Here is a 23335-nt window from a genome sequence, read left to right as displayed (position 1 = left end):
ACAAGTCCGATGCGGGACAGGCAGACATGGTTGAAGCGGTTGCAAGGGAAAATGGTTGGTTGGGGTTGGGTGTTGGGTTTTTCCTCCTTTGACAGGATCTCTAGGGCTGTGACCTCTGGATTGCTATCCATCCCATGGGCTAGAGAGGTTAGAAATCGGAGGATAATGCAGCATATTATGACAGAAGAGATGGTGCATGAGGGAGTGCTGCAGATTTGTGGGTCATTGGGCTCTCTTCCAAGCCTGTACCAACAGGATAGTTTGCATCTGAATTGGAGGGGGGCGAATAGTGTGGTGGAAGGTTTGCTAGTGCTGCTGTGGGAGAGTTTAAACTAGTTTGGTAGGGGGATGGGAACCAGAATGAACAGGCAGAGAATAGAGCATTTGGTGAGAAGGTTGATGTAGTATATAGTGAGTTTGTGAGGAATGACAGGCAGAAGGTGTAATATTAAAGTGAATATTAAAAATAATTCAAAAGTATTAAAGTGAATTAAAACACAAAATGGAAGCTGAATGCTGGAAAGATTAAGGGGGGCACCGCGAGTGGGTAACAGACTGGTACGATCTTCGAGAGGCACCAACAAATGGCTTTGGAATGCAGGCAATACAATATAAGGAACGTGTATTTTTGCTGAATGTGGAATAATTGTTACTCCGTGTTCTTTCAACCTTGATATGGGGAGGGGTGTACAAGGGGTGTGACTTGCCTTATATGTAGCATTACTTATATGTAATGTTAATTTGCCTTGTATTTAGAATAATGATGTAATCCTTTAGCCCACCGTGTTTACTCAAGTGTATAAAAGTTGATACATCCCTTTGTCAGGCAGAGACCCTAAGAGACTGCTTTCGATGCCCCTTTGGCTTGTTTGAATTTCTCCGCATGTCCTTCAGTCTAAAGAATGCAGCACAAACTTCTCAGTGACTGATTGTCGCAGTAGGGCGGGACCTCCCATTTGTGTTCATCTATTTGGACGATATCCTCATTGCCAGCTGCAAAGACCCTGAGACAGCTGTGCACCCGGTTGAGTGAGTTCATGCTAATGATCAACCTCGTGAAGTACCAATTCGGCCTGGACATAATTGACTTCCTGGGTCACAGGATAAAGCAGACACGGGGTGACACCCGTCCCTGAGAAGGTCGAGGCGGTCCAGCACTTTGCTAAGCCACATACTGTAAAAGGATTACAGGAGTTCGCCGGTATGATAAACTTTTACCACGGCTTACTTTTTGGAAGGCCGGCAGTTTAAGGTTATCTCCGATCACAATCTGTTGACCTTCACCTTCCATAAGGTATTGGACCCATGGTCAGCCTGACAACAGACCCTTAACCTACATGTCCAAATTTACCACAGGATACTGCACATCGGGGGAGGGGGGGAAAGCAACATGGTAGCCAACGCTCTGTCATGCCCTGCGATCAAGTCAGTACACGCCCTGACTCAGGGGGTCGACTACGTGGCCCTTGCCAAAGCACAGCATCAGAACCCCGAGATCCCTGCGTATAGGACAGCCATCTCTGGTCTCGGTAGCAGGCACCCTGTTAGTCCAGGTAACCTGACACTACTGTGTGATGTCTCTATCACCAGCCCTGCCCCATTGTTCCAGCTGTATGGAGGCATTTTCGACCCCATCCACAACCTGGTGCACCCCGCAATTCGAGCCACAGTCAAAATGGTGGCTAGCAGTTTTGTGGAGCACAGCCTTCATAAGCAGATCAGCCAATGAGCCAAAACCTGCACAAACTGGCAGTCTTCCAAAGTGTAAGTTCATACAAGAGCGCCCACAGACCTTTGAACCAGTGCAGTGCAGGTTCAGCCATAGTGGGGCTGTTACCTGTTTTCTGTAGGGCAAGACACCTCTTGACCATGGTTGACTGCTCCACGAGGTGGCCCGACGCAGTCCTGCTGGCTAATACCACCACAGAAACCTGCGCCAGGGCACTCATCAACACATGGGTGTCCAGATTCGGGGACCCAGAGCACCTAACCTCGGACAGGGGGCACAATTCATCTCTGGGCAATGCTGGCTAACTTCCTGGGGACACAGCTCCACCACACCATGACCTATCACCCTCAGGCCAATGGGTTGGTGGAGCACTTCCACAGGCACCTCAAGGCAGCCTTGATGGCCTGGCTCAGAGGTCCCAACTGGATGGATAAACTACCTTGGGTCCTGTTGGGGGTTTGTACCATGCTGAAGGAGGACCTCAATACCTTTAATTATTCCTGGGGAGTTCCTAGCCCCCAATAAACGCCCAGAAGACCCCATGGCAATGCTCAAGAGCTTGCGGCGAAAACTTGGGTCCCTGGTCCCACAGCAACCCCTACCACCCAGCCAGCCCAAACTTTACGCCCACAGGGACTTAAAAGACTTGTCAGTGAATTTGTGAGAAGGGGCATACACCGGCCGCCCCTACATCGACCCTTTGAGGAGCCCTACAGGGGTTGTCAGGGATAACAGCTCCACCTTTGTCCTCAACATCAGTGGTAAGGAAGAGACTTTTACCATCGACCGCCTGAAACTGGCTTATCTGAACTGTAATAAGCCAGACTCCAATCCTCCCCTGCGCCACGGGTAGACCGCCCAAGGCAATTGACAATGGCCCGATCGCTGGTTCTGGGGGGAGGGGTCGCGTAGCAGCCAGCAAACACTGTGACCACGTGGACCTGTGGTTGTGGGGGGGGGGGGGGGGGGGGTGACACATTAGCCCAGGTGATCTCCTGCACAGCAGGAAGATGGGGAACTCTGGTGGGAACACCGGCCAATCCCAGGCGAGCGCTCCGATGACGGTGGGCCCATATAAGCGCGACACCTATACCAATAAACCAGTCTCACTTTCCAAGATTTTGATGTGCACGTCATTCTTTCCACGCTTGTGTAGCACGAACGCTACAACCCCAACTTTTTTTGCTGAGCTTGCTACTGGATATTCTTTTCCCAGGGACAGGGGAATCTAAATCTAGAGGATATCAGTGTAAAATGAGATGGAAAAGTTTGAAAAGGACCTGAGAGGCTCCCATTTCACCCAGAGGGTGGTGGGTCCATGGAATGAGCTACTAGCGCAAGTGTAGAGCAGGCACAGTTGTAACATTGAAGACATTTAGTCAGGTTCACGGATAAGTAAGATTTAGATTGATAAGGATTGAATGCAGGCAAATGGGACAAGCTCTGGTAGATGAATTTGTCATGTAATAGTACAAAACCTGTAATATTACTCAAAATTGTCTCTGCCTTTTGAAAGGTAGACATAGAGTGGTGATTAGTGTTTCCTAACACCCCTTATAGTACGAAAGGGAAGCAAAAAAAAAATCCCTTCAGAGTCGCTGAGTGACTGGAATGGACTTTACCAGAATGGATAACTTGAGCCAAATTTCCCTGCTGTAAAACCCATATATCAGAAATAAATCAACAAATTTGTTTCTGTCTCCCTCAGTTCAGCGTTCTAACATGTACTTCTTTTCTGCTTTTTGTGCTTTGTTCTTCCAATATTTTTTCCTCATGATTTGTATGTTTTAACCAGCAATGACAAATGCCTCTTTTATATCCTCTATCCTGTCTTGTATGTTCCATTCTCAAACCCTGTACCCGGGAAATGTTGAGTTACCATTCATGTCTCAAAGCAGTATTTCAGTAAGAGAAACATTTCAATCTCTTTTTCCATTGGGCAGGTTCATGATATTTCCTGACTTTAACAGACATTTTCCAGCCTGGTCATTAAATGAGAGAATGGGAAGTTTAAATTTGGCTTTACTTCCATCCTAATGTGCCATTTTGGGATTGTCTGATTAAACAGACTTGTTTAAGATCTTGATTGAATGTTATTGCACATCATGTATAGCTGGGACATTTTGCCAAAAAAATCCTTTTGAGTGCATACTGCTGCTCTGAAGTAATTGTGCTTTTCTGGTCTTTTTCTCTCCCCCCCCTACTTTTCTTGTCATTATGGTCACTATAGTCTAACCAGAATGTGTAAAAGACTAACTTATTTGGAAGTAGGGCCATTCTTTCTTTCCCCTCTTTGTAGCCCAAAGGAATGGAGGCGAGTTGCAATGTTCCCACTGCTCTGTCAGTGATTAATTAACTGCCATATGTAGATGAAGGGATCATTATTTTATTGGACTACACTAAACGGAGATTAATCATGTCCTAGAAGTAAAACATGAAAGTCAGCAGGTCAAATAATGTCCTTTATATAGCAAAGATAAAAATACATAACTACATTTTGGGCTTGAGCCCTTCATAAAGATATGGAAAAGTGTTGGCAGGCTACCTGTAAATTGGAGGAACAACACCTGATTTTCTGCCTGGGCATTCTCCAGCCGGATGGCTTTAACATTGACTTCTCTAGTTTCTGCTAACCTACTCTCTATTCCCCCTCCCTTCCCTTCTCTCCCCACCCCCCCCCCCAGCTTTCCACCCCATTCCCTCTCTATTCACCTAGCCATCCCTCCTCCCCTTGCTTGCTGCTGTTCCCTCGCTCCCTTCTCCACCAGTTACCTCCTGCCTTTGTGACCATTATTTGGATCCCTGCTGGCAGATTTCCTTACCTTGATGAAGGACTCAAGCATTTGCTGTATAAAGGACACTGACCAGCTGAGTTTCTCCAGCTTTGCGAATTTAATTCTGGCTTAACTGAATGACATGCACCTTTTTTATAATATTTTATTTATCATTTTAAATATATTTAATAATCAACAATCATACCAAATACAAAACATCAAGAGAACCCCTCCCTCCACCCCCTCCCCTCTATAGGTCCTATTAAACCAAGAAAGAATGAAGAAAAAGAAACTAAATAAAACATCCTATTGTCAGTGAAACATATGGAGACCTCATAATACCACAGTGTTAAAATCTTTACAAAGGTCTACAGGCTAGGCAGTAGTTATTGTAACCCTGCATTGGCGTCATTGAAGGACCTATGTGCCCTAAATAAGGCTTCCAGATTTTTATGAAGGTGTTCTATCCCCTCCTGAGATTGTATGTAACCTTTTCAAGTGGGATGCAGCTATCCATCTCTGAAGACCACCTATCCATGAGTAGATGGAAGTTGGACTTCTGTGTTACTGCTATGCACTTCCTGGCCACACAAGGCAATATCTGTGAATTTAATTTAATAATTAGTTACAAGGTAAAGTTCTCCAAAAGACAAAACTCTGAGTCTACTGGGAGGTGACTCCTGTAATCTTGGTTTGGGTGTCATACTAGAAGGGCCTCACCTTCGTGCAGAGCCAGGTAGAATGTAAGAAGTAACCAACCTCTATACCACACCTAAAAAAACATCTCAGATTATTCGGGTTTATATTGGTGTAATTTCTGTGGGGTGAGGTACGGTTGATGGAGAAAATTATAATGGACCAATCTGTATCTAGCATTGATAGATACTTCCCTGAAATAGATCTGACCAGAGTTGTTCGTCAACTGTTGTGTCTAAATCTGACTCCCATCTCACCTTGGATTTGTGCAAATCTGTCTTTGGGCTCTCACCCATCAATAAAAATGCATTCTAGAAATAAACTTTTATACATTTCCTGCATGGAGCAGTTTCTCCTTTTCAGCGAGTCCCAGTAGTCATTTCAGGGTCCAAAATGGGTTGTAACTGGAGGTAGCAAAAAATGTATTTTCAACAAGTTATATTTCTTCTTCAGCTGTTCAAATGACATGAATAGTCCTTTATCATAACAACCTTCCAGCCGTTGTATCCCCTTATGATACCAGGCATCCAAAATTTTGTTGTTCAAAGTCATGGGTATAAGATAATTTTGTCCTAAAGGTGTCCTCTGTGACCATCCTTGTTTCAGTCCAGAGCCTCCATATGTACCTTTTAAGGACGTGTAAATCTAGGTTTTAAAAAAAATCTTCCTAAAGATTATCTTGGTTTCCATGGAAATTAATAATTTTATATAGTCATAGACAGTAGAAATAGTGTTTCTTTAAATGTTATATCCTAATGGTATTTTGCGGAATTCTCTCACAGAGCTCCTGCTCAAAAGAAACGTTTAACTGAGAAGATGCTGCATTCCCTGGTAACTTCAGAAGACATTTCGTGCACCTCTTGGCCTTGCATTCCATACCCCCAAGGAAATGGAGTGCGTGATGTTGCCTCCACTTCCTGGCAGGCTGACTCTCCCTCACAGGAATTTAGAGTGGTGGAGAACAAAGAGACCTGCTTGGATGTGACAACTGATCCAAACCAAATCGGACTGGAAAGGCTGAAGGAGATCAAAAGTCGGTAGGTGGAATCGGTACATCCAGTTTCTGTGTTCTACTGGAGAGTTTGGAGGGATGTTGAGGGCCAGAGCCTTTCTCTTCAATCCATTCTGTTCACAGTGGGTATGGTTGTATTCCTGCTTGTGAGAAAATTAGAACTTGTACAGGTGCTGAGCCATTTATCCGGAATTCCATACACTGCCAACCTCTAAAAATCAACACCTTTCTTGGAAATGAAAACGCCTGACCGCCTCACTCCTAGCCCCCCACTGTCCATTGGTTGCCTGTCAGTCATCCCCGTGCCCCCCCCCCCCCATCTAACTCCCAACGCAGTGGTGCAATGCTGCTGACGGCTCGATGCAGGAGCAGTGGCCATCTTCCTTACCCATAATTCCCCATGCAGCTGGAACCACTCTGCCAGAGCGGTTCCAGTTGCGTGTGAGGATTATGGGTAAGGAAGGCGGCCATTGCTCCCGCATTAAGCCAGCCACCGCCTGCTTCTCCCCCACCGAGTCCTCGGGGCCAAGAGTCACCTTTCCACTGAAAGTAAGAGAGGTTGGGGATGGGGATCTGAGCCAGTTTTATTTTGGAAGTTTTACTTTAAAATACAAAAAATGCTAGTGATATTATGGTCTTTATCTGAATTCATTTAACACCCTGCTCCCCCTGTTTTGAGTGATTTTTTTTTTTAAAGGGACTATAAGGGACTGTTGTATTGCTAAAAGGGACTGCAATTTTAAAATGATTCCGAACAACAGCAGGTGTCTGGTCCCAATGATCCAGGATAAAAGGTTAGGCACCTGCATTTGGTAACCTCTGGCCTCTGCCACCCTCTAAACAGCAACAGTTATAAAAAGACAATCACTTGAGTTCTGTTAAGCTTCTGAATTGCATTCATGAAATCTTTTGCTAGGTAAACGTGATTGATTAACAGTAGGGTGAAGACAATACTCACTCTTTGGTGATGAGGGTGCGTTGGTGAGTGAATTGACCAATATTTGAAATGCTGGCTCTTGCATCAGTTCAGTTAATAGTGGCTTCATCTGGTGTTAATTTTGATGTCACACTTTGAAACCAACATCAGGAAGAGTCCAAATATATTTTACTTTTGAGGGATAGGAAGAAGATGATAAACCTGGAGGGCCAGAAGCAAACAATTCCTGCACTTACGGAATTTGACGTTGTCAATATCCCATCTGCAAATTTTCCAGTCTTCAAAATATTAGCCATTTCAATTTAATAAGCGCATTAAAGACTTGTTGAACCAGAAAAAGAAATTAAATATTTGGTACTTAATTATTAGGATGTTCTTGGATTGTTGGAATTTTGGAGAATGAAGGGAGGGGGAGGATCTCATTGAAACATTTTGAATGTTGAAAGGTATGGACAGAGCAGATGTAGAAAGGTTGTTTCCCAAGGTGGGAGAGTCTAGGTCGAGGCAGCACAACTAAAGAATCGAAGGGCATCTGTTTAGAACATGTGGAGGAATTCCTTTAACCAGGGGGAGGTGAATCTGTGGAATCACTTTGGAGAAAATAGGACTGATAATTTCAGTTGTGAATTATCCTTGGCAATGTGACTAGGCCACAGGCAGTTGTGGAGGCCAGGTCATTAGGTATATTTAAGACAGAGATTGATACATTCTTGATTAGCCAGGGCATCAAAGGTTAAGGGAGAAGGCCAGACAAGTGGGGCTGAGAGGGCAAATAGATCAGCTTATGATTAAATGGGCTGAATAACCTGTTTCTGCTCTGGTCTCTTAGGATTCCATTTCCTTGAGATGATGGGTTGAACTACAGGAAGGTGTGGATGAATTTGTTGTGTACTCATTGTATATTTGAATGTGATATCCATTCCGCAGGCTGGTTGGGAGAGATGAAGAAGATCCAGAAGTTGATGAGGTGGAGATTTCAGATATGCCAGTGCTGGTTTTGTCTGACTCTCTCCGAGAAGAACTGAGACATGGACTGGAAGAAGTTTTGCCTCATACAATAATGGAATCCCTGTAAGTACGATATACATTTTTTCACCACACCATATTTACATGTCTGGAAGATGAATTATACAATTGATATTTTTTCATTTTTTTTTCTCTTTATTTGAATGTTGTAAGTGATCAGTTTGATTCATTGTTGATTCATGCTATTTATTTTTTTGGAAATACAAGGTGGAGTTGTAGAATGTAAGCTCCTGTGGACTGAAAAGCAGCACAATGTTCAAATCGGAATATTTGCCATGTCCACAACGATGTACATTGATCAGGAATGTACACAGTCTGTTGGTGTGAGGGGTGGGTGAAATGAGTTTGTAATCGTGTAGTCCCAATTATTGCTAATTAGTTATTTTTGGTATAGTGACTATTGTTATGGTGCATGATATGGTTCAAGATACAATGAAAAAGTTTGTTTTGTGAGTAGTCCATCTTGTCAACCCATATGTAGAATGATGAGTAAAACACTGTATAGAGTGCAGAGCTACAGAGAACCATAACTCAGTAGAGAGTGAAGGCAACATTATTTTACCAGTATGGGGCTCATTTGGGAATCTGCTAACTGAAGGAAAGAAAGTGGCCTTGAATCTAGTGGTGTGTCATCTCACACTTGTGAATCTTCTTCCTGACGGGAGGAGGGTGAAGAGAGTGTGGCCAGGTGGGATGAATGTTTTGATATGTTGGTTGCTTTCCTAAGGCAGCAGGATGTATGGATAGAGTCGATGGAGGGGAGTATGGTGTGCAGGATGGTCTGAGATGCGATCACACCCCTCTACAGCAGGGGCCCCCCAAACCTTTTAGATCATTGACCCCTTCATGGAGTCCTTGATCCCTCATCGACGCCCCTGGCATCGAAGTGTTCTTTGTATGTTGTTTGGGGGGCGGGTGGGCGGTTGATGGTGCTGGCCCTTCACCATTTCTCGTCCTCCCATTCGCTCTCAACTTATTAGACGGCTGAAGCTAAATACATCATGGCAGCCACTAAGGTCAGCTCTCGTAAGAAGTTCACCACGAATGCCAGGTCTGCAAGAAGTTGGCCACTCCTACCAATGCACTTTTCTTTTGTAGATATGCCCTTGCTTTTGACACCAAAAGTTCAGTCGACCCCCTTTCAACCTCCCAGGCATTTATTCAGCCCCTTGGATAGTCCCATTAACCCCCAGGGGTCACTATTGACCAATTTGGAGACCCCTACTCTATAGTTTCTTGCCATCTGGGGTGGTGCAGTTCCAATATCACCCAGGGATACACTCTCACAAGATGCTTTGAATGGTGCACCTGTAATAAATGATTCAGGGATGGGACGTGCCATATTTCCTTGGGCTTCTGAGGAAGTAGAGGTGCTGCTGGATTTTCTCAGCCAAGGCAGGTTGCTGGAAATGTTTAGTCTGAAGAAGTTAATGCTATCGACTGTCTCCAGCTCAGCACTTGATGCGAAAAGGGCAGTGAGCTCCACACATCTTCTGGATGCCTGACATCGAGGGAGAGGTTGTCCTGGCACCAAGCCACTAGTCTCCCTATCTCCCTTTTGTTAGAGCCATAGAACACTACAGCATGTAGTCTTTTGGCCCATCTAGTCTGTGCCGTACTATTATTCTTGCAATTCTGCACCCAGTCCATACCCCTCTCATCTATGTACCTATCTAAATTTTTCTTAAATGTTAAAATTGAGCCTGGATTCACCACTTCACTTTTTTGTCTGACATCAGGCCATGAATTTATCTATGGAGTTTGGCCACACAGTCATTGGTGTGCAGAGAATGTAGTAGGGGAATTGGTACGCAGTCTTGCGTTACTTACGGAATGTTAAGGATTGCAGGTCGAGAAGTCATGGATCCAGTGCAGAGGGGGATACTAATGCCACAGATTGGGGATGAGTTTATTTGGCACTGTTATGTTAATGGAAAAACCACAGTCATTGAATACGTTCATTGTCAATACACCATCTTCCTGATGCTGAGTTTAGGGCCAGAAATATGGTGTCTGCCTTGGACCTATTGCAAATTGGAGTGGGCTAGAGGTAGTCTGAGCCATGATCAACCTCTCAAAGCACTTAAGAACAGTGGGTGTCAGTAGTTATATGGGTCGGTCACTACAGTTGGCACTGGGACTAAAGCACCCTTGAAGTTGGTGGCTACTTCTACCTTTAGCAGAGAGGGGTTGAAGATGTCTGTGATTGCTCCTGCCAGCTGGACTGCGCAGGTTTGAAGTAGATGACCCAGTCTGGGCCAATTGCTTTCTGTAGGTTCACTCTCAGGAAGGCTGATGTGACCTTGCAGTGGTGACTGTGGGTGCAGATGTACCTGAAGGTGAAGTGGTGTGTGCCACTGCTCACCTGCCTGCAGTTTGAAGAAGTACACAATGCATTGGGGTTGTTGGAGAGGGATGTGTTGTGGTTTGCTCTGCTGTCCAGTTTCACTTTATAGCTCATGATGGCATGCGTGCCCTGCCACAGTCATCTGGTATCTGACATTTACCTGGGACTTGAGTTTGGTTCGATTTTGCCTCTTGGAATTTCTGATGACTTTGCAGAAGTCCTATCTGGATTTCTTGCATAGTGCTGGGTTCCCTGACTTGAACGTCTTAGTTCTGAACCTTCAGTAGTTCTAAGACCTTCCAGTTTAGCCATGGTTTCCTCTTGGGGAACACACAAATTGACCTTTTTGGCACCTGGTCCTCCACTCCCTTGTGCTATGAACAACAGAGGATGAAGGGTGGCCTGATAAAGGTGTATAAGATGATGAGAGTAATTGATCATGTGGATGGTCAGAGGCTTTTTCCCCAGACTGAAATGGCTAACACAATTGGGGCATAGTTTTAAGGTGCTTGGTGGTAAGTACAGGGGGGGATGTAAGAGGTAAGTTGTTCCACACAGAGTGTTGGGTGCAGGTACAATAGGATTTTTTTTTAGAGATTATTAGATAGGAGCGTGGAACTGAGAAAAATGGAAGGTTGTGCAATAGGGAAATTCTAGGTAGTTAGAATAGGTTATTAGGCCAGGACAACAGAAGGCGAAAGGGCCTGTACTGTGCTGTAGATTTCTATGTTCTGTGTTTTAAGTCATTCAGTGTTGGCGAAGGTGTATTCATTGAGGTTGGTTGCTGTGTCCTTGAATATGGACCAGTCTACTGACTCAAAGCATTGCACAATTGCATGAAAGTTACCTGCTTAAAAACAGAAAATACTGGGAGCATTCAAGTCAGGCAACTTTTATTTTCCCAAATTGAGCATCAAAAACAACTTCATACACATTATACAGATGTACATTGTGCTCTTATTTTTTAAAACAGAAAAACCAATAGACACATACACAAACATTCTCATATACCCTCAGATGCGACTGAGGTGGCAAGGGAGCCATTTCACCAAATGCATTTGACCTCTATTTCAGGATAAATGTCTGGATTTTGAAAAGTGAACCCTGTGCAGCAACTTAACTGAATGATTCCAAAGTGAGAGCAGATGGTGTTAGAACAAATTCTCTCAATAGCCTTTTCCCTTAGTTTCTCCTCAAGTTCCCATTCTGGCTCCCATTCTGTCTTTATTTTGGAAAATGAATGACTTTTAATTGATAGAATGGAACTATGAATTGTTGAAATTGTCCCTTTCACTCTTGGATTAGCTGATATTAGATCTTCCCAAGGTTGTTTGGCAGGTAGTTAAGGGATGTTTGGGAAAGCGTCTGTAATAAAATGTCGAATTTGAAAGTAGCAAAATAAGTGTGATACAGGTAAGCCATTTGTGTGTCAGAGGTGAATCTGCTAAACATTCTGTCTGCATAAAGATCTAAAACATATTTTATGCTTTTAGTTTGCCATGAATTAAAAAAAAAATCAGTGATTGAAGGTGAAAATGTGCTGCCCACTTGAAGTGACAAATTTTGACCGTATTGACTACCACTGGGTTATCGATGTAGTTAGTGGCCTGAAAAAGTTTTAAACTATGAAGGTATTTGGTACTGAGCTCAAAATAAAGTTTGGGTTGTCTTGCACTATGACATATGGAGAGAAAAGACTATTTACAAGATGACTCTTCCAGTTTATACCAGGAGAGCTCAGAGGAATGCACCCAATAATTGAAAAAATATTTGGAAGAAACAAGGGAATGCTTTGAAACCAGTAAAATTAATCTTGGTGAATGTGTTCATTTTTGACTACATTTATTCTGCCTATTAGTGGCAGGGCAAATTGCTTCATCTCTGAAAATTTGATTTCACCTAGTCAGGCCGCATTTATGAAATGAAAAACAGAGTTTCAGGTTGAAAATCCTTTTACCATAACTGTGACAAAAAGAAATTATTACTTTTAAGTTGGAGAGAAGGTGGTAGCTGGGATGAACAGGAGAATAAGAATATGTTTGATAGGTTCAAACTTCCTTTATTGTCATGTAATAATAGACAAAGTTTTATTTTGCCTGACATAAGGAAGGTGGTTAGTTTCCATTAATATTGCCTGGTAATCCTTGCAGTGAGTCCCTTCAGAGTCACTGAATGTCTATGGATTTGCTTCCAGCATTTCCACAGCCTCTGCATCTGCACAAACTCCTGTTTGATCAATCAGCAACTAGAGCTCGAGATCCAAGCCTCCAACACGATCAGAAAGCCTTCACTGCCCGAGGACCCTTCAGTAGTCCTTCTTGCCTTCAGCACCCTCTTGATTACCAGTTCCGATACCTGGTTCCCACGAGCCAGTCTTTAGCAGCCCGTGTGGGACTCCTGACCGCAAGTCACTCGCAGTCTGTGTGGGTCCTTCTGACTGAGCCCCTCGCTGATCCACTGCTGTGGTCACCATCCTGTAGGATTGTCTCCACTCCTTCTCCTTCTCAACCAGGGGAAGGGGACCGTCTCCCCTTTGTGGTGCCCTATGCCGGTCCGCTGCTCCCCCTCGGCCTATGCCCAGCACAGGCGCTGCCTTCTTGGGCACAGACCCTGCAGTTGGATTCCTATTCAGCTGGTTAGGAATTGCTCACAGATGATGTCCTTTGTGTACTTTGACATGATGTGAAAATTATCCTGGTGTCCTTTTTTTTCTTGCCATCTTAGGAATCGCCCATGCATGGAACTTGTTCTGTGGAGACCTCCATGTGAGCCTCTCTCTGATAAACTTGCAGCATTAACAGAGCAAAGGAAGTCCAAGCATAGGGAGCCACAGTGTGATCCTGATCTCTACAGCAAGAGTACAAAATTGGAGTCTTCATTGATGTGTGGTGATATGAATCAAGCCAGTGCACCCGAAGAGGACATGGAACTTTAGAGGCAGTTTGCAGCACAGATTCTGTGGGGTAAAAGCATTGTAACTTGCAGAGATTCTCCATCAGCAGAGAATGCAGCATTTGTTAAAGTTTAAAAGATTTTAACTGGTACTGAGGTTTTGATGCCCCCCCCACCTCACTGTTCTTGCATAAACTAAACCCTGAAACTAGCTAGTGCTGCGGTCTTGTATAGTGTCTGTGACTGCATATGGATATCCTTTCTAGAATATATATATATATATTTTTTTTTTTTTTTTTTGTTCTTATTGCAGCCATTTTATCTTTGATGTGGAATATCAGCCAGAGATCCAGGTCAAATATTTGCTTCTAGTTAGTTTTGAGAAACAAGAGCTGAAATTTATGAAGCTCTGAAATGCTATTTGTTTTATATGTTATACAAAAGAGTTGGGGAACTGGTAGAAGAATTCCAAGGAGCGTATGAGATCCATATAGTTTAAGAATGTATGTGGATGCATTGTTTGACTCTTCACTTGGGCTGAAAAAGTTTTAAACTATGAAGATATTTGGTATTGAGCTGAAAATAAAGTTTGGGTTGTCTTGCACTATGACGGTATGGAGAGAAAAGTAAATCAAAACTATGGGGAATTAAATGATTGCACTCAAGATCTCTATGTGTAAACCAGTGTCACAGCTATGTTTTGGAAAAAAATGTACATTCAATGCTGATTCTTAAAGCAGCATTGCTAGAAAGAGTTGAGCTAGAGCACAGATACCTTGATAGTGTTAACAGCCAATTATTCAGCCGTTTAAGAACTGCACACAGAGGAACTTTTATTTCTCTGATTCCCAACATTTTTGACCTTTCTATAAATTGTCAGACCAGCCGATGGTAATGCTACATGTTTTTTCATTTTTTTGTAAACTTTCTGGAGGCTCTTGAATGGTCTCAAAAGCTTTTTAAAAATTCCCATTTGATCTTACCTCACTCATCCATTGTGTATCTCCTCTTTCATTCTTCCACCTCTTCTCCCCTGTCCTTCTCCTGTAACATAGGAAGAAGAATAAGCCTTTTCCTCATTGGGACAAATGTTCGAATTTCTCCTGAAATTGCTGCCACTTTTGCATATTCTGACTGGAAGATTGGCACCAGGCTATCTTCTGATTAGCAATCTGTCAATCCACCATGGGCCTTTCTTGCAGCACTGAGCTCTCCAGAGTTTCAAGTCCCAGCAGAATCATCCTCGCCATTGGATTCCCTAAAGCCAGTGATCAAATCTGACAAGGCAAACCTGGATCCTTTAACTGTTTTAGCAAGCAGGTTGTCCTGTAAATTATTTTGAGGTTTGCCTCAGGCTTTCTTAAAATATTTTTTAAAAAGTTGTCTCAAATAATTGTTGCCTGAAACCTGGTTAAGCCCTGGTTTTAGTTTTGGATTCAGCAATGACATCCGTGTTTTCACCCTCACCAGAATCTGCATACTGCTTCTGCATACGACTGGTCAGCTCAGGCAGATGGATGTTTTGGTCATTCTGTTAGCTCTTTCAAATTCAACGCTAAGCTTGAAGTTACATTTTTAATCACAGCTTTGTTTTAAAAAAAAAGACAGTGACCCTGGATTTGGTTCCCTAATTGTCCAGAATAACTTATTACAGGCATAAATAACTTGAAATCTTGGAGCAAAGATGTTGCATTTCCCTCAGCAGTATGCCGAGAAATTTAAAATCTGGTATTCTTGGAACTTTGGTTCCACAATGCAGATTATATTTGGACTATTGGATGTTAATTCACATTTATAATGTAGTGTAACATCGTAGCTAAGGACAGGGACCAAGGCCTCATAGAATAAAGAGAAAGGTGGCAAATATCCCTAGATACTGAACTATTGGGAAATGTCTGGATTATTAGAGTTTACTGTATTTACAGACATGGAGTATTATCAAATGTATTGAAATTTCCCTCATTAGGACGTGTTGTGTCATTAAAAAAAAGAACTAGCACAACTGGAACATCAAACAAGAAATGTTTCTGGAACCTTTTTCTCATATGTCGTTCAGTAATAAATAAAATGTGCCTAGTTTTCAATCATTGAACTATTATTTGTGCTGTTAAAGGCTTGTTAATCAAAACAAGAATTTAGAAATGCTCTCCCATTAGAAGTTTACTACTGTACACTCTGACTGATAGTGGGTTGTTTTTGTGGGTAGGGATTATAGGTAGGTAGATACTTGTGGGCAATTTCAAGAAGCATGGAGATCATAGATGTATTTAAGATAGCTGTGGGAGTCTATAATGGATCTTCTGAGATGGGGGCAGAATCCAAGAGTCACGTGGAATTGGGCGTCAAAATGATAACTTTTCAAGTTCACTTCTTGCTCCGCTTTTTGTAAAGACAATTCTGAGTGAGGAACGAGGAGTCAACAGCTCTCATTGTTGTTTCAGTATTTGGAGGTGGGGGTAGATAGGTAAAAATTGAATTTGACTGCATTTGGATGTTGAGCAGAATTTAACATATTGAACTCTGCCCAGACATAAAGGTACACAGAACATTGGCCTTGGCCAGAACTTGGGCAAAAAACAGCAAGTGTTGGTTCAAGTGAGAGGCTAAGCAAACACCCTCAAAGAAGCCTTTCTTTATATTGGGCTATTTTATAGTGCACCTGGCTTATTATCATGTAATAAAACAAATATCATATTGCACAAAATTGCCTTTGGTCTGCCTTAAGGCAGATAAGGATTCGCCATCAGCATTGTCCTGTGCCCCTTCCTCAGAGATTGGGCAGCATGGTTAGAGTAGCAGTTAGTACAATACTTAGTGTCAGTGACCCAGTTTCCAATCCGGCTCTTTTTGTAAGTTCTCCGTGTTTGCATGCGCTTCCTTCTCCCATTCTTCCCTTCTTTTTCATAAAAGTGTGGATTTATGAAGAGGAACCAACACGATTTTGTCGATGTTACAGAAAACAAAAGTCTTAAATCACATCTTTGTCATTTTTATAAATGAGCTGGATGAAGAAGTAGAGTGATGGACTAGTAAGTTTGCAGAAGGTTGAAGGTGTTGTGGATAGTGTTGAAGGTTGTCAAGGGTTACAGCAGGATTATACACAGGAAGCAGAGTTGGATGGAAAAGTGGCAGATTTTTGAACTGGATACATGTGAGGTCATGCATTTTGGAAGGTCAAACCTGAAGGCAGAGTGCGTGGTTAGTATCAGGATACTTAATAATGTGGAAGAACAGAGAGATGAAGGTGCTGAACAGGTTGATAGGGTAGTTAACAAGGGTTATTGTCTGCTGGACTTCATTAGTTATGGAAATGAGATCGAGTTGAGAGGTAATGTTGCATCTCTGTAAAACTCTAGTTAAGATCATATGTATTGAAAGTGGCAAGACAGGTTGAGAATGCCCTAGAACATGTGAACAGCAAAGACGCATACATCAGGATGCTCTTTATCAATTACAGTTCAGCATTCAACACCTCACAACTGATCAGCAAACTCCCAAGATCTGAGCCTCAATTCCCCACTGTAATTTCCTCAACCCCAGAACCCAATCAGTGAGGATTGGTAAGAACATCTCCACAATTTCCATCAGTACTGGAGCACCATGCTTGTGTAGTTACCCCTCCTTGATGAAGGGCTCAGGTCCAAAACATGTGGCTATCTTTGCTATATAAAGTATGCTGTTTGACGATGAATTTCTTCAGCGTTGTGTTTTTAATTAACCCCCTGCTCTACTTGCTTGACGCCTATTACTTTGTGGCTCAGTACAACAGTAACATCTACAAATTTACTGACAATATCACTGTAATGGGGAGTATAAAAAGGGGCAATGAGTCAACATACAGGAGGGAGATTAAAAACTTGGATGAATGGTGCACAAACAACAATCTCCCAGTCAATGTTATCAAATCCAAGGAATTGATTGTAGACTTTAGGAAGGGAAAACCAAAAGTGTACGATCCAGTGATTAATGGGGGATCTGCAGTGGAGAGGATCAGCAAATTTAAATTCCTGGGAGTTACTATCTCGGAGGTTCTTCCCTGGAGCCATGAATGTCATTGTGAAGAAAACAGATCTACTTCCTCAGGTGTTTGTGGAAATTTGGTATGACATCTGCAAACTTCTAGAGATGTGTAATGGTATGAGGTCACCGATACCTCTGAGCGGAAAGCCCTGCAGAAGGTAGTGGGCGTAGCCCAGACAAAACTCTCCCCACCATCAAGAAAATCTACAAGGAATGCTGCCATCAGATTCACACCAGCAACACATGATCTGTTCTCACAACTGCCATCAGGAAAGAGATATAGGTGCCATAACACTCGCACCACCAGGTTCAGGAACAGCTGCTACCCCATCTCCATCAGACTCAGAGACTCATTTAAGGACTCTGACTTTGCACATTATTTATTTGGTTTTTGCTGTATTGTAGCTTGTTTATATTTCTCTTTTTTTAATCAATCTTTTTCTTGAGTACAGTCTACCCTCCAAAAAAAGTAGAAATTCTGCCTGGCCCACAGGAAAAAGCATCTCAGGAGTGTATGAAACATCACATACACACTCTGACAATAAATTTAAACTTTAAAAACCTATATAATCATTGGATTGATTAATAAGTGCATAGTGTACTTGAGGAAAAACTTGTGGCGACTCTTTATGAAACAATAATTTGATACAATCAGCATCTGGGTGTCACACTAAGTGAAGATGAAAGGGCTGAGAAAGGGTGCAAAGAGGATCGACTTCAATGGTTCCAGAGATGAGACACTTTAGTAATATGGCCAGACTGAAGTAGTTGTGTTAGCTGCAAAGGACTAGAATTATTCAAAATAGTTAAGGATCCAGACAACATTAGGAGGGAAACTGTTCTTAGCAGTAGCACAATTAGAGAAACTCTGTTATGGCGACAACAACCGGCATTTGAATCTGGTGCTGTCTGTAAGGAGTTTGAACGTTGTCCCTGGGCCTGCATGGGTTTCCTCCAGGCACTCTGGATAGCTTCCAGCATTCAAACCATACCAGGGTTGTAGGTTAATAGGGCGGCATGGCACATGGCCGAAAGGGGCTTGTATGTCTAAATAAAACAAAAACAATTGGCAGCAATTTCTGTGGTCTTGCATCAGCCAACTCATGAACCAAAGATGCTGCGTGCAAAGTGACCGACACTCACACAAAGTATGCGCCAGAGACCATGTGGCAAGACAGCAAATCTGTCAGGCCATCTGATGGAACCAGAGGAAATGCATCAATATGAACTAAGTCAGGTCCTTGCAGTTCATGAACCAAAGACATGAACCAAATAGCCTCCTAATCTATATAACCCATCCCACCCTTTGCCCAATTCCTGCCTTGGGCTGGAGTTGGCGCATGGGTTGCACAATCTTGGGCCTTCATCAGCTCAACTTGTATAACCGGTGTCATTCCGTACATTGCTTTTCATGTGTTGCCTTTCCCCAAATTAGTGTTCTCTTACAATTTTGAAAATTCTTCATTAATTTGATGTGCCAGAGTTTTAAATGTTTAAATGAAGACATACAGCACAGTAACAAACCCTTCTGGCCCAGGCCGCCCAATTGTGCCCAGTAGGTTTTGAAGGGTGGGAGGAAACCCACGCAGACACAGTAAAAATGTACAAACTTCTTACAGACAGCGCTGGATAAGAACCCCGGTAGGTCACTGGTGCTGTAACAGTGTTACATTAACCCCAGGGTTCTGACTCAGTCACCTACTCACCCTATTTTTGTGCAAGCTGCCCATGTCACCATGCACAGTGCACAACGGCTTCAGGCCAGTTCCATGGTGAATGAGGTTTTCTGCTTGGAGCTGCTTCACACGATTTTGCAAATGACGGAACAGCTTCATTGTCCCAAAATCCTTCTGTCTCAAAGGGATGTCTCGAGAGGAAGTCTTTGGAGTGGAAACGAGTTGGAAAGGAGAACTTTCACTGTGCTCCTTGAAGGAATATAAAGCATACACATTACTGTAGTGTACATTTCTGGTTGAGTCTGTCATGTAAAGATCTATCAATGTTTCTGTTGGCAATGTCAATGCTCAGCTCTGGTCACTACTGAGGAATCTCACCTTCAAAGACTAGTTGAATTTTGGTTTCTGGAGAACATTGCTGAGCCAAGGCAAAGTTGCAGCTTTGGATTTAGAGAATTAAAGAAATCAAGATAGACTCAGTAGCACAGGTGACGTCACCAAATATCACCAATACCAAAGGGCTGATAGTTGACTTCAGGAAGGAAAAACCCCTTGACTAATGAAGGCCAGTGATCATTGGGGGATCCGAAGTAGAGAGGGTGGGCAATTTCAAGTTCTTGAGAGTCCCTGTTTTGGAGGATCTTTTCAGGACCCAAAACACCAATGGCATGGTGAAGAAAACACATCAGAAAAGGCCCTTCAAAAAAAAAAGAAAAGGCCCTTCAGCTTGTGTGTCTGTACTGACTATGATGCCCAAGTTAAACTAAAAATCTGCACATGATACATATCACTCTATTTCCTGCATATTCATTCCTGTATCCAGAAGCCACATTGAACATTACAGTATAATATAGGCCCCAGCCCTCAATGTTGTGCAAACCAATAGAAATCTACTCAACAAACTAAACCTTCCCTATCTCACATCCATAGCCTTCTGCTTTTCTTGTATCCATGTGTCTTTTAAAACTCCCTATTGTACCAGTCTCCATCACCACACTTGACGATGCACCCTGATGTCTCTCCTAAATTTTCCTCTCCTCACCGTGTACAGATGACTTCTGGTATTTGCTGCTGTTGCCCAGGGAAAAAAAGGTACTTGCTGAACATCTTATCTATGCTTCTCAATCTTGTAGATCTCTCTTAAATCACCTCTCATCCTCCTTGCCTGATAAGACATGTTCTCCAATCTAGGAATCAACCTCAAATCTCTGCATCCTCTCCATAGCTTCCACATCCTTCCTGTAATGAGGCAGCCAAACTGAACACAATATTGGGGTCTAACCAATATTTTATTGACCTGGAATATTATCTCACAACTTGAACTCAATCCCCTTGACTAATGAAGGCCAGTATACCAGAAGACTTTTTAACTACCCTATCAACTTGTGTGGCAACCTTGAGAGAGCTATTGATTTGGACCCCAAGGTCCCTTTGTTCATCCACACTGTTAAGAATCTTGCTATTAATCACATACTCAACTTTCAAGTTTGACCTTTCTTTCTACATCCTGTCTATATCCTGTTGTAATCTGACAATTTTGTACACTATCCACAACCTCTCCAAGCTTGGTGTCCTCTACAAAATTTCTGACCCACCCCTCTACTTCATATAGGTCATTTATAAAAGTCACAAATAACAGGGGTCCTAGAACAGATCTCTGCAGAGCTCCAGTAATCACTGATTTCCATGCAGAATACGTTTCATCTACTACTACCCTCTGCTTTCTAGAGGCAAGGCAATTCTGAATCCATACACCCAAGGTTCCATGGATCCCATGCCTCATGACTTTCTGAACAAGTCTCCCATGGGAAACTTTGTCAAATCCATATACACCACATCTACCCTTCATCAATAACTCAATTACTTTTTTTTCTCAAAAAAGTAAATTCGGCTCGTGAGGTATGACCTAACCTTCACAAAGCCTATGGATGCTACTCGACCTGCTGACTTTCTCTAACATGTTTGTTATACTTTACCACCTTATCCAATTGTGTGGCCACTTTCAATTATCAGTGGACTGGAACTCTTAGATCCCTCTGCACCTCAATGCTTTTAAGAGACCTGCCACTTGTCCATTTTTAAACTCAATCTGCCATTTCCCTGCCCTTAATTATAACTGATCTATATCCTGTTGAATTCTTTGACTGTAGACTGTCCACAACTCTACTGATCTTAGTTTCTTCTTCAAACTTAATAACTCACCTATTTTTTCATCTAAGTCATTTATAAAATTTAGCCAATGCATTCAATTGTTTTAATCATTTTAAATGTGCATAATAGTTTATAATTATTTTTGAATGTGACACTCAAGTATGTTGACTGTTTTGAGAGTCAATTCAGCTAGCAGGCATGGCTGAACCAGTGATCACTGCGCCACAGGACCTTACTGATTAGAAGCTGGTGAGTTGGGATGGTAAAGCTGGGACATTACCCATCCAGCTCTCCTCTTATCACCGCTGGCAAATTAATTAAATCAAAATTTACCGATAATAGTTGGTGCATTTCATTTTCCAGTCTTTCAGTCTTCTGTCGATATTTACTTCTATTCTTCAAGAAATCCCTATAGTGAAGGAAACTGATTTGATGAGTGTGACCCACAGAACTAAATGTATTGACAGTTGCGTTCCAACTCAAAGACACAGGTCAAGCTACTGTTCTTAATTACTTGGATTTTGTTCGTTTAATTTAGACATACGGTAGCACGGTAACAGGCCCTTCTGGCCCGTGAGCCAATGCTGCCCAATTAATCCACAAACCCTCCATATGTTTTGGAGAGTGAGAGGAAACTGGAGCACCCAGGGAAAACCTATGCAGTCACAGGAGAACATACAAACTCCTCACAGATAGTGGTGGATTCAAACCCGGGTTGTTGGTGTTCCATTTTTTGAAGGAATTTCCTATGCCAAAGTTCATTCCCTTCAACTGGCACACTAGGGAGGAAGTCTTCCATTGAAAGATCTGTTTTACCAAGCATCTAATGTACCAAAGGACATGATGGGAATAAAATATTACTAGCAACATGTGATTTTTCATACTGAATTCTTTTGACAAGTTATATCACAGTCACCTTCTGGTTAACTGGCAACCTGCTAAATTGTGACTTGACACAGGCTCACGGACAGGACGGGTTCTGATGTATCTCTGAGAGTGCCTTTCCATGCATCAAAGATTCACACAACTTTCCAGAAAGATGACATCAGCATTACACAGCAAATGTGTTGAAACTGTTCTCCATCTTTCCACATGAGTGTATATTCATTAATATCATTTTCTCATTTGTACAATTCATGGCACCTATAATCTGAGACACAGGCCAAAGGAAAGGTTTATTGGGATCCAGCAGTAGCCATTAATTCAAAACCTGGAAATCTGAAATAAAAACAACATGTTGGAATCAGAGCAGGTCAAGGAGAATCTGAGGAAAGGGAATTAGTATTAAGATTTCTGATTGAAAAGCAAAAGAGAAAATCTTCACTTTTAAATCACAGGGACAGGAATAGGACAAGGGGACTGTCTCTCGCCAGGTTTGCTGTGCGAGTATCCCCAAATCAATAGTCTTGCATTTTAAGACAAACCTGTATTCTCTCTGTCCACACCTGCTAAATGTTCCAGTACTTTGTTTCCATGATCTCAAGATGTGGGACAGAACCCACATCCATGACCTTCGTGCAACTTGACCTCTCAGGTCTGCTCACATATCTAAACTGTTTCTATCAATGTCTAACTCATCTGCTGCTAAATCCATCTTTTATACGGATCTGACTCGAACTTAAACAAGGCTTTGATTTTTAAATGCCCATTGTTATTTTCAAAATTTCACTACAATTTTGCCATCAACTGTATCTTTCAAATCTTTTCCATCCAATAACCTTAATTATATCTGCACTCATCCATTTCCTGCCTCCTGAGGGTTTCTCATTATTCCCATTTGAAGCCATGTCTGCTTGAACTCCCTCTACTCCACCCCCAAAATTTTCCCTTCCTTTCCTCTTTAGACCCTTGCTAAAAACCAATGACTTTGACAATCTGCACAATCTTGACCTATTGTGCTCTCATCAAGTCCCCAAGGACATCCATTCTGTTTTTTTTTGGAAGATTTTATTTTTGGTTTTCAAAGACTCATATATATTCAGACAATATCCTTTCTTTCAACTCTTATGTACAATGTATAGAGTCCATTTTTCCCTCTCTACCCCCCCCCCCCCCCCATGCCCCAATACAAGCAA

The 23335-nt window shown here is 42.4% G+C and overlaps 2 protein-coding genes across 16 annotated transcripts in view; one reads left to right on the top strand and one right to left on the bottom strand.

Moving 5' to 3' along the window:
• ccdc117 (coiled-coil domain containing 117) overlaps positions 1 to 13624 on the top strand; it is a 54251-nt gene extending 40627 nt beyond the window's left edge. For all 4 annotated transcript variants that reach the window (XM_069933427.1, XM_069933426.1, XM_069933424.1 and 1 more), the window contains exons 4-6: positions 5982 to 6236; positions 8076 to 8219; positions 13246 to 13624. In XM_069933427.1, coding sequence (XP_069789528.1) covers positions 5982 to 6236; positions 8076 to 8219; positions 13246 to 13456 — 610 coding nt within the window. In that variant the 3' untranslated portion in view covers positions 13457 to 13624. The remainder of the gene's footprint in view (positions 1 to 5981; positions 6237 to 8075; positions 8220 to 13245) is intronic.
• LOC138761396 (inner centromere protein) overlaps positions 4746 to 23335 on the bottom strand; it is an 81235-nt gene continuing 62645 nt past the window's right edge. For 8 of the 12 annotated variants that reach the window (XR_011356297.1, XR_011356305.1, XR_011356304.1 and 5 more), the window contains 5 exons: positions 21594 to 21669; positions 19140 to 19358; positions 14397 to 14457; positions 7170 to 7349; positions 5111 to 6351 (listed from right to left, as the gene is read on the bottom strand). Coding sequence is in view for 2 of the 12 variants with exons in the window: in XM_069933423.1 (XP_069789524.1) it covers positions 14425 to 14457; positions 19140 to 19358; positions 21594 to 21669 (328 nt within the window). In the remaining 10 variants the exon portion in view is untranslated. The other 4 variants (XR_011356298.1, XR_011356299.1, XM_069933423.1 and 1 more) reach the window with 4 other exon arrangements.

Source organism: Narcine bancroftii, chromosome 4, assembly GCF_036971445.1.
Source record: "Narcine bancroftii isolate sNarBan1 chromosome 4, sNarBan1.hap1, whole genome shotgun sequence".
NCBI lineage: Eukaryota > Metazoa > Chordata > Chondrichthyes > Torpediniformes > Narcinidae > Narcine > Narcine bancroftii.
The sequence above is the reverse complement of the archived record's forward strand: the minus strand, read 5'-3'. Positions and strand labels throughout refer to the sequence as shown.